At 41.2% G+C, this 12,171-nt stretch overlaps 1 protein-coding gene across 1 annotated transcript in view; it reads right to left on the bottom strand.

Moving 5' to 3' along the window:
* polr3b (polymerase (RNA) III (DNA directed) polypeptide B) overlaps positions 1–2,662 on the bottom strand; it is a 28,156-nt gene extending 25,494 nt beyond the window's left edge. The window contains exons 1-2 of the mRNA XM_014407916.4: positions 2,462–2,662; positions 2,171–2,203 (exon numbers count right to left, since the gene is read on the bottom strand). Coding sequence (XP_014263402.1) covers positions 2,171–2,203; positions 2,462–2,533 — 105 coding nt within the window. The 5' untranslated portion in view covers positions 2,534–2,662. The remainder of the gene's footprint in view (positions 1–2,170; positions 2,204–2,461) is intronic.
* Between the last annotated feature and the right edge of the window lie 9,509 nt (positions 2,663–12,171).

The following is a 12,171-nucleotide window of genomic DNA, read 5'->3' as shown; positions in this document are numbered from 1 at the left end:
ATATTTCATTATTTCATGGCCATACTGGACTCAAATGTTTCACTTTTTACTAAATGTTTTTCTTTGGCCAAAAATATCTTGCTAAGGAATCAGAAGAAAAATGACCAGATAACCACATCAATAAGCTTACCAAAACTGCTTTATGTAACTTAAAAAAAGGTTAGAAAATCCCTATCTCAAACTGACTGAGAAATTGGACGTCAAGGAAGGTTAGTTTATTGCAGTGCTCTAGTTTCAGGACTCCCCAAATCATCAGTTGGATTTCCCTTACTCATTTAAAATCTAGCCTTGGAATCCTTACAGGTACACAGAAATCACAAAGCTTTTGATGATTTGGTACCCAGTACAGACATCTCAGGTCATCAGTTTCAGATCTGTTCTCAAAATCATATCTTAGTGTGTTGAGGGTACTTTCAGATATTCTGGCTCTGTTCCTTGGAGCACGCTGCTGACCTAAGATCAGTTACATCTCAGTGTACATTGAAAAACAGACTCAAAACCTTTTTAGCCACACAGGCCCACAGCTAATAGATGCTGTTGTTTTATTTTATTGTTTCTAATGCCTTAGGACATCATAAACCTACAAAGGGTTTTTTTCAGCTGTCATGTAATTCTGTATAAATAATCATTCTGTAAAATACGATAATTTCTCAGTCATCCAGGTCATCGTAGTCAAAGGAGCTTGCAAAGAAAAGCGTCTGGACTTCTTTAAGTTGCTTGAAGACGTTTCACCTCTCATCCGAGAAGCTTCTTCAGTTCTAAGGTCAAATGGTGGAGAGTCCCAGATATAAACCTAGTGGGAGTGACCCCCCACAGAGGGACAAAAGGACCCCCTGATGATACTCTAATCGCCTGAGCCAAGGTGGGAAACTGGGCGTGGGTCCCAATCGGCCAGAGTTTCGGGTGTGTTCATTGTGAAACCTGGCCCCACCTTATCATGCGAATTCCTGAGGTCAGATGGCCCAATGTGAGTGGGCGTTAAGGCGTCTGGGAAGGGATCTCAAAACTGGATTATAGATGGCAGAGAGTTGGTGTCGTAAACCCCCGCCTCTGTTCAAAGATGGTCGCTCACAGTGGACATAGATGGCTTCTTTCACTCCTCTTTCAAACCATCTGTCCTCTCTGTCCAAAATGTGAACATTGGTATCCTTGAAAGAGTGTCCTTTATCCTTAAGATGCAGATGGACTGCTGAGTCTTGTCCTGTGGAGGTGGCTCTTCTGTGTTGTGCCATGCGCTTGTGAAGTGGCTGTTTGGAGAGACCAAACAGCCACTTCACAATCCAGTTTATATAATCCAGTTTTGAGATCCCTTCCCAGGCGCCTTAACGCCCACTCACATCCTGGGCCATCTGACCTCAGGAATTCGCATGATAAGGTGGGGCCAGGTTTCACAATGAGCTCACCCGAAACCCTGGCTGATTGGGACCCACGCCCAGTTTCACACCTTGGCTCAGGCGATTAGAGTATCATCAGGGGGTCCTTTTGTCCCTCTGTGGGGGGTTACTCCCACTAGGTTTATATCTGGGACTCTCCACCATTTGACCTTAGAACTGAAGAAGCTTCTCGGATGAGAGGTGAAACGTCTTCAAGCAACTTAAAGAAGTCCAGACGCTTTTCTTTGCAAGCTCCTTTGACCAGTGACAATAAAGTTGAATTCTATTCTATGTAATGACCTGTACTATTTAAATAAAGATGTCCTTGTTATTGTCTGACTGCTTTGGAGTGATAGGAAGGAAACAGTAAGTCAAATTACTACTACACCACTACACGAAACTGAGGCTACATTTTGCACAGACTCAGCAATATAAGATTGGAAAAAGGTTTTCTGGTCTAATGAGTTTTGATTTCAGAATTTGGTGTGAAAATCATGAAAGCATGGGGCTGCTGGTTGTGGTGGTATAAATGGGTTGGGGGACATTATCTTCTCACACTTCGGTCCCCAGTTGACTAAGCACCATTTAAACACCAAGGCTTGCTAAGCATTAGTGCTAACCACAGTATGGCTGCTTCCAGCAGGGTAACGCACCATCTCACAGAGCTCAGCTCACCTCAAACTGTTTTTATAAACATGACAGCACACTATTATAGTTTCTACCATACTTTAAACATATTTTAATCAAGCAGCATTAAAATTTAGTAAAAGTGTGTAAGGGCTGTTGTGTTCTGTTACCTTCAGGAAGGCTGGTAACAACTTCCATTTTTCCTGTTAAAAAGGGAAAACGAGCAAATAAACAACAAGTCCGTTTTTATTCATAACGCGAAAACTATTCGAACTGTGTCCATACTTATGCACTTTCTCCAAATTGTACACTAGAAACAATATCTATCAGAAACAACAAACTGGGACACAGGACGTTCCCCTTCACTCTGCATCTCTATGAGCTAACAGCCTCCACGCTAGCGTTAGCATCTCTGTGCTCGTGCTGCTAGACTTTCGGTCCTTTCCGGTCTTCATACTCACAGCTACAGTGTTGACAGGAGCCGCCAGCTCCAGTGGGGTCATGTCGCTAAACTGTCCTCCCAGGACCTCCATGGTTTACTCCACTGCTTAACAGCAAACACACAAAAACCTGTACCAACTGTCAGTGTTGATATCGTGCAAGCGTGACTCCTTTGTGTTGCACTCTAAAACGTCCGTACGACCGGAACCAAGAAAAGCGTTCCGACTCTGTAACTCAAAAGGACTGTATCGTTCTACTTTTTAAAAATTACGTCATATAATATTGTATTGTGACGCACAGTTACTCACAATTGCGTCACAAAAAAAGTAACTGTGCGATGCAAAAAATGGTAAATGGCCTGTATTTATATAGCGCTTTACTAGTCCCTAAGGACCCCAAAGCGCTTTCCATATCCAGTCATCCACCCATTCACACACACATTCACACACTGGTGATGGCAAGCTACATTGTAGCCACAGCCACCCTAGGGCGCACTGACAGAGGCGACAGTACAATGAGACTTTAGAATGTTTCCTTTCTTACTTATTGGAGTCATTTATTTAATTTAAATTCATATTCTCTCTCTCTCGCACTCTCGGGTTTTCTTTAATGAACTACTGTGATAAATATTTAAGAAGAATGAATGGCACGTGGTTCATTAGACTTAAGTCAGATGTCCTGCTCTAGAAGTGACATCTCCAGTTTCATTATTCACTGATGACTCTTCTACTTCTGGATCACCTTTCAGTGCATTGAAACTATTTTTGAAACCACCATTACTAAAATTTAACCTTGACTTCAATAATGTCAATCTAGTTAACACAAAAGTTAAACAGTAAGATATTGAGAGACCTGTAGCTTGCTACTGTCAACAACCTTCTACTGCTTAGAAGTATTTCTTATTTGGCTTTCTGTTTTTCTTCTTTTTTTCAACATATAGTGTACATACAGTGTAATGACTGTGAATGCTTCTATGCTGGAAATGTCAGGGCTTTGTGTGCGGGCAGGCAGAGATGAGGATCCAAATGCAGGACTCGAACACAAAATTGTAACTTAAAACCTCAACTTTATTGCTGGAGAAAACAAAACATGAACTGAACAAGGGTACTGAACATGAAAGTACTGAACACAAAAACACACAGGTATAACCTGTACGACGCAACACTGAGCAATGGAAAACACAGGGCTAATATACACAAGAAAGTAATCAGGGAATTGAAAACAGGAGGGAGACACAGCTGGGAGAGATTGGGGCTAACGAGTCAGGGGATCGAAGCTGGACACACTGACATAAGACACAATCCTTCAAAATAAAACAGGAAACAATACACACTAAACTAAGACACGGACAGAGAGAGACAGACTAGACACTGAACTAAACCAGCAAAAAACATGAGAACACAAAACCTAAGAACTAATCCCTAAACAAGAAGAACTAAAACATAGATTAATAATCATCATCATCATCATCATAACCAACACAAGCACCACAAGAGAATAAGAAAAAAATCCATAATGCAAAAACACACCAAAACATAACAACTCAAAATACTGGGTCAAACTGACCCAGAATCGTGACAGGTAAGGAGATGTCATTTCAGGACTTAAACCAGACTCTAAGAAATTGCTGTGTCTAATTTTGCGATGCTGTGAGTAACAAACTGGGTTTAGTTTGGAGGTTGAAGAGGAACTTTCCCTTGCCAGGCCGACAGCCGTCTGTGTTTATCTCATCTCAGTTTATCTCATGCAGCGCAGGGCTAAATTTAAAATTATTAAATACTTAAGACAATGTATATTCTTCTATGACAAAAAAATACAAGTGTTCATTTAAGCAAATAAACAGAGCCGTAAGAGATGTTTTTCAGAAACTGTTGTCTTTATTTTGATTTGCAACTAACAAATTTTTTAAAAATTTGTAGTTTTTGTTGTGCTCTCTATTATGTGAACCCCTCACCTAATTTGTTATGTTTTTTAACAAATTAAACCCCAACAATCAAATGATCCCCTGTGAGCAAGCACTAGGCACGGTGGAAAGGAAAAACTCCCTTTAAACAGGAAGAAACCTTTGACAGAACCAGGCTCAGGAAGGGGCAGCCATCTGTCGCGACTGGTTGGGGGGTGAGAGGCAAAAGAAAAGAAAAATGAGAGCACAAGTTAGCTAAATGTTGCTTATGTTGTCTGATATGAACAACGTATGGTTTTCTGGACTGTGGATGAAAAGCAGTCCATCATTACTAGTCTTTAAAAAGGGACTAATCGATCACCAAGGTGGCAATATGGCTCAACGAGGCCATAGACAGAGTTAAATAGGCAATCACTGTTAAGCACTGAAAAGCCCCAGTAACCTGCAGCTATAATAAGGCCTACTGCGGCAACACCTAAACCTATTTTAAGTAGGCGTTTGGCACCATGACGCCATGAACCACTACTAGTCGGAGCCACGTCAGGAGATGGTTCTGAGACAGGAGAATCAAGCTCCTCAGGTTGAAGACCAAGATTCTCCTGTGTCGGAACCACGTCAGGAGGTGGTTCCAAAGCAGGAAAAAAAAGCTCCTCGGGTTCAGGAGCAAAATTCTCCTGTGTCAGGACCACAGGTGGTTCCAAGGCAGGAAAAAAAAGCTCCTCGGGTTCAGGAGCAAAATTCTCCTGTGTCAGGACCACAGGTGGTTCCAAGGCAGGAAAAAAAAGCTCCTCAGGTTCAGGAGCAAAATTCTCCAGCTGCAGAGCCTCCAGAGATTCCACCTGTGACTGTTGTTCTTGGTACTCAAGAGGCTCTAAAGTTTTCTTGAGTTCGTCTCTCTCCCTTTCAATAAGTGACAACTGAGCAGCAATGCTGCTGTTCTGTCTAAGGAGATATTCTTCCTTTTCCAGAAAGTCACGGTGCATCATTTGAACGGTGTTAACCTGTTCCTGCAATTTAGCCTCCAGAGAATCCACCCTTGACTGTTTTTCATCCAGAGCCTGTCTCACCCGACGCTGAAGAACACATATTTCTTTTTTCAGCTCAATTATTTGTTCAGTCTTGTGATCTATTTCTCTATTCTGTTTTTCTATTATCTCTTCTTTTTTTGTTATTTTGTGGTGAGCTTCTCCCACTTGGTGCTCAAGTCTCTCTAACTCTGCCTTGACATCACGATGCATCGTACTAATTTGTTCTTGTATTTTCATTTGAAGGTCTCTATCCGATATTTCTCTCTCCACTAACCCATATAGTCTTTGTGATTCCGCTGGAATCGCTCTGTCAGACTGTGAATTATTGACTATTTCTCGTGACATTTCTTTAAAAGCTTAATGCAACGTGTCGAAAGAAAAATACGTGTGCTTAATTATTTAACTTTAAAATAGTCCCTTTCTGAAAGGTTTCTGGTGTGCTAAACACAACTCGCTGTTTCTGAAAATGTTCCAAGTAAAACTGTGTTTGCAAAGGTGAAGAGGGGCTATTTATAGACTTTTGTGGCAGCGAATTTGACGTCAGCGCTCTTTGAGCCTTTGATCCTTTGTTTGGTCACAGGATCACATGACAGCTGTGCGTAATTCTGCGCATGCTCAGAGAATACCCATTGTGACGCACGGTTTTGTTTTGAATTTTTTTTAAATACCCTGAAAACAGTCCAAACAGTGTTTCCAACTTAGCGATTTTGTCGCTATATTTAGGGAGTTTTCAAACCCCCCTTAGCGTCGTTTTTTTTTTTTTTTTCTAAAAAGCGACTTGCGACAAATCTGGCGGCTTTTTCTGGTGTTATTGGAGGCTTATTTATGACGACTTTTGACGTGAAAGCGCTTGTTGCTCTTACTCTCAACAAGCAGCGGGTGCTGCCGTGGGCACCTCGCTCGTGCCAAAGCACTCACAGGCGGAGGATAGTCCTCCTCCAGCCGCTGTCAGGGCAGGAGATGTTCACGTGCGTCCAAACTGCAAATGAATCGCGCACGAGCAAAGCCGCCGCTCCCGCGCTGACTGTAACGCAGTCAATTCTTCTTTTACTGTTATGCTGTTTTGTGGATCACAAGGTTTAAAACTACTTGTAAACACACACACATACAGTAACTCCACCCTAACCTGCAGCTGCAGCGCAAATAACAACGAAAATTGTTTGTAAACGTGTCCTGGAGTTTACAGGTGCAGACAGTGCAACAGCTTCCAGGTCATTTATTCTGCCAATATGGCAAGAAGGTCATAACTGCTTCAAGCACTGTCTATATCAGGGGTAGGCAACGCCAGGCTTCGAGGGCCGGTGTCCTGCAGGCTTTAGATCTCACCCTGGGTCAACACACCTGAATCAAATGATTAGTTCATTACCAGCCCCCTGGAGAACTTCAAGACATGTTGAGGAGGTAATTTAGCCATTTGAATCAGCTGTGTTGGTTCAAGGACACATCTAAAACCTGCAGGACTCTGAGACAGGAGAGTCAAGCTCTTCACGTTGAGGACCAAGATTCTCCTGTGTCGGGACCACATCAGTAGATGGTTCTGAGACTGGAGAAACAAGCTCCTCAGGTTCAGGAGCACTACTATGACAATTTCCCACATGCCAAAGCAACGGAGGAATGTGCTTCATTTGAGCACAACACACAGGGAACCAGCAGTCAGTGATGGGCAATAGAGGAAGCCTGGAAGCAAGAAGCAATCCTGGACTACAATAGGCACAAATACAGCTTGGATAACCTAGAGAGGATGTCAGTCAGTACAGCCTTCCCTTGTTAGCAAGTAAAACCTGGTTCCGTTTTGTTTCCTTGCTTTCGTGAATGAGAATAAGTTTCTAAATTAGCGGGGCCTGTGGAAGCGCAGACCTAACAGAGTGTGCCATGTGTTGTGCTGTGTGTCACGTCACATGTGTATTCATACCTCACAGTGAATATAAACCACTAAGCCCACCAGCTAAATCCTGCAACCACACAGACCATACTGATGGATTACCACAGAGTAAAAATGGCTTGAGCAAGAAAGATCAGAACTCAGCCTAAACCTCCTGTGAATGAGACGAACTGTGTTTGACCTCCAGTGGGACAGATCATCTTAGAATTGTAGACATATTCTTGCTCTATGACAGATTCCCCGACTCATCTTCAGCCTGTTTCCAGCATTTCCTTTTCTGTTAGCTGCCACTTTAGCCAAGCAGCAGCGTGAGTACAAATTACAACCTAAAAAAGCCAAAAAATTGTGACCTGTTCTCAGTTTTCTACCACGGTCTATCCATCTCTTAAATCTTAATGTTGATTCAGAGGTTTGCCTCTTATCTTTATTTAATTTAATAACAGTACAGTACTTTGTTTTTGGTAAGCATTGTTCTTAAGGTAAATATGTAAAAATTGTGTGTGTTTCAGTTCTGTGTCTTGTGTACTGTTTGTTCGTACATGTGTCTTTCTTGCTACTGTTACATCCAAATTTCCCCTTGTGGGACAATTCAAGGATTATTCTATTCTATGTCATTTGTTCACAGCCTCTCCCAGTCAGAGCTTTTCTCCATGCTTGTCTTACTGCACATGATGTTATTAGCACAACCACTTTAAAGGTGATAATTTAGGACTTCATCAATAACACAGACAGCAATGTAGTTAAACATCTTACACTTCATTTTTATTAGCAATGAACTTAACCTACATACACATTGTATTTATCACTACCACTCATTACAATATTCATTGTTTGCTCAAATGTAATTAATACTTTCATTTTTCTAAAAATACCTCAAAACACAATTGTATGGAAGTAATAAAACACAAATCAGTAAAATATGTATTTTACAAAATTGTGCTAGATAACATTCTGCAGTATTGCACAAACTCTTTCCAATGACAAGTAAAATATAAACTATTTTGACCACTTTTTTCCATTTGACTGCATAAAAATGAACATTTACAAAGAGTTATCTTATCTTATCTAACTGTTAATTTAGACTTCATCATTATGCAGTGCATACCCTGCTGCATCTAAGCCCAAACCAGTAACCAGGCAGAAGTACAGAACAGTGTCCCTGGTAAATGAAGAGGAATCAAACGGGGCTTGCGTTTGTGTGTGTGTATTTGTGTTTTAATACATGGTGGTGAAGCATCTTTTTTAAGACCCAAAGGGTTACTTTGGATATTTACAAGTCTGCTTTAACTCCAAATGATCAAAATTTAGATATCTATAAATTTCTAAGAGATCATAGTCATGTTTCTGCAGTCAAGCGACTAGTCTAAATTATGCGTGGTGACACTGCACTATTTTACAGAACCAGACTTCTAAAGGTCCAAACTAATCCTTTAACATTATATAGAAACATATGCACATTTACAAAAAACAACAAAAAGCAAAACAAAACAAATCGAGAACTCCAAGGAAGATCTCCTCTATTTTGTTCGCTAGCTGTCTAGCTTCACATGGTCACGTGTCGTGAGGGCAGCATAGTGAGGCTGCACTGACTTACAAAGCTTGCTCTACCCTAGGCAGTTCAAACACAGAACATGTCTTTGTACAAGCACAAGACACAGCAGTCGCTAAATAAACTAGAAAAGATTTGTCACCTGAACAGAGTTTGTGTGGATTCTATCAGTCATGTGTTAGCAGGGTGAACAGCAGTGGGCTGTGTTTATTCCTAGTGAGTCCAACTTCTTTACCAGCTTCTGGGGAAGTTAGGTTATATATTACCAGTAACTTTTCAGATCAAAAGGTGATAAAGTTCAGATTTTTTTTCACCATATCATTGATGAAACTTACTTTTTTTTTTTTTTTTTAAATTTCAGCATCAGGGACAAGGCTGTTAATTGTTAAGGTCAAGGTTAAGCATGTGAATGTACTCTGTGTGAACACTCGAGAGCAACAGAACATGATCTGGGATGCACTGAACAGGTTCCTGAAAACTGTGGAACAAACCAAAAATGCTTATAAATATGTGACCTCATGCAGTGTGTGCACTTAACAAACAATGAAAATAGAGATTTTCCATTATTAAAATATGTAAAAGGACTCTGATGTGTGAGTGACGTCTGTTGTTATATCTTACACCGATTAGTTTTCTCTGAAATGTAAAAAGAAGAAACAAACATGTACTCCCCCTCCGTCTGCTCTCACCTATCATTTTAGTGATAAATATGTCTTGAATTCTCGAATTGACTCGTTAAATATTTAACCTAATTAAACCCTAAAAATGGAGTCATAAGACTTTTGTCCAAATGTTACCTGCAGTCACAACAACAGTCACCGGAAGGGGCTGAATACTGCAAAGACCCCACAGAACAATCAGACAATCCACTGTCAGTAAATGTGAGTAAATCTGTGATTCTGTGAGTAACACACTGGCTCCAGTTTGGAGGCTGAAGTGGAGCTCTCCCTCGCCAGGCCAGCAGCCGTCTGTGTCACAGTTAATCTCATGCAGTGCTGATTTAAAAACTCACATATTTGGACAATCTATAATCTTCTAACACAAAAACATACAAATGTTCATTGAAGTAAACACACAGAACAGTAGCAGATTTTTTTAAATGTGTTTTATTTATTTTCATTTGCTGCTAACTGCCTTGTTTTCATTTGTAGTTTTTGTAGTAGGAAGAACTACAAAATCTACAAATAAAAGTGCAGTTAACAAATGTAGTGCTCTCCACTATGTGAACCCCTCACCTGAATTTTTTTTAGGTTTTTCAGTTCAAGCCAATTAAATGAAATCTAAAAATTCAGCCCCAACAATCAAATGATCCCCTATGAGCAAGCACTCTGGCAACGGTGGAGAGGAAAAACTCCCTTTTAACAGGAAGAAACCTCTGGCAGAACCAGGCTCAGGGAGGGGCGGTCTTCTGCCATGACTGGTTGGGGGGTGAGGGGCAAAATAAAATCAAACATAAAGGAGAGCACAGCGTATTTATAAGATAAAGTTTTATAAAAATTTTATAAGATCAGATTATTATCAGGGGTGCACATAAGTGGTCCGCAGGTGCACATGCGATCTTGAGGAGATCTAAACAAACTCCTCCTCCAGAAAATCTTATGTACGCAAACACGCATTGCAAATTCTTATCTGGTGCGCGTCTTTTATTTTGACAGCGCATGCGGACCACTTATGTGCACCCCTGATAATAATCATGACCCCACAGAGCGGGACATTCACTCAGCCAAAGAGGTTTGAGATGGCCCAGCAAGCTGCAGGAACAACAATGGCCACTGTGGCAACACCCAAGCTTACTTTACACCACCAAGTATGGGTCTCCACAGTTTCCTTGAGTTCTGCATTGTCTTTTCTAAGCTGTGCGTTCTCCTGCATGAGTTTATCTACCTTACTTTGGACCTCGCACACCTCAGCACGAAGGCTCCTTATCGCCTTAAGGTGACCCTCTTCCTTTATCTGAGCCTTTGTAATCAACGTCTGCATTGTACCACTCAGTCTGTTAAAATGCTGATCAATGTTTGGTACAGAGCGTAAATTATTTAACCTTTCCTCTGCCATTTTTTTTTAAATTGACCGCACAGTGTCACGGTGTATTAGCTTTTTGAAAGGTTCCTGGTTTCTGAAAATGCTCCAAAGTAAACTGTGTTAAACGAGCTCTTATTTATAGACTATGGACACTGTGACGTCATATTCTTTGCCACTAGTGGCAAAGAATATGACGTCACAGTGATCGTTTGAGAAGATCAAAGGAGCGCTGTGGATCATTCTGCGCATGCTCAGATCATGCGAATTTCCTGTTGTCTATCACATATGGGCTGTATCCCAATTCAGGGTCTGCAGCCTTAAAGTCCTCAAGGGCCGCGTACTCAAAGACCACTAAGGCTGGAAGTGCGAGGTCCAAAGTAAGGTAGATAAACTCATGCAGGAGAACGCACAGCTTAGAAAAGACAATGCAGAACTCAAGGAAACTGTGGAGACCCATACTTGGTGGTGTAAAGTAAGCTTGGGTGTTGCCACAGTGGCCATTGTTGTTCCTGCAGCTTGCTGGGCCATCTCAAACCTCTTTGGCTGAGTGAATGTCCCGCTCTGTGGGGTCATGATTATTATCAGGGGTGCACATAAGTGGTCCGCATGCGCTGTCAAAATAAAAGACGCGCACCAGATAAGAATTTGCAATGCGTGTTTGCGTACATAAGATTTTCTGGAGGAGGAGTTTGTTTAGATCTCCTCAAGATCGCATGTGCACCTGCGGACCACTTATGTGCACCCCTGATAATAATCTGATCTTATAAAATTTTTATAAAACTTTATCTTATAAATACGCTGTGCTCTCCTTTATGTTTGATTTTATTTTGCCCCTCACCCCCCAACCAGTCATGGCAGAAGACCGCCCCTCCCTGAGCCTGGTTCTGCCAGAGGTTTCTTCCTGTTAAAAGGGAGTTTTTCCTCTCCACCGTTGCCAGAGTGCTTGCTCATAGGGGATCATTTGATTGTTGGGGCTGAATTTTTAGATTTCATTTAATTGGCTTGAACTGAAAAACCTAAAAAAAATTCAGGTGAGGGGTTCACATAGTGGAGAGCACTACATTTGTTAACTGCACTTTTATTTGTAGATTTTGTAGTTCTTCCTACTACAAAAACTACAAATGAAAACAAGGCAGTTAGCAGCAAATGAAAATAAATAAAACACATTTAAAAAAATCTGCTACTGTTCTGTGTGTTTACTTCAATGAACATTTGTATGTTTTTGTGTTAGAAGATTATAGATTGTCCAAATATGTGAGTTTTTAAATCAGCACTGCATGAGATTAACTGTGACACAGACGGCTGCTGGCCTGGCGAGGGAGAGCTCCACTTCAGCCTCCAAACTG

The sequence above is a fragment of the Maylandia zebra genome, linkage group LG7 (assembly GCF_041146795.1).
Source record: "Maylandia zebra isolate NMK-2024a linkage group LG7, Mzebra_GT3a, whole genome shotgun sequence".
Lineage (NCBI taxonomy): Eukaryota > Metazoa > Chordata > Actinopteri > Cichliformes > Cichlidae > Maylandia > Maylandia zebra.
Note: the sequence above shows the minus strand (reverse complement) of the source record. Positions and strands in the feature narration are given on the sequence as shown.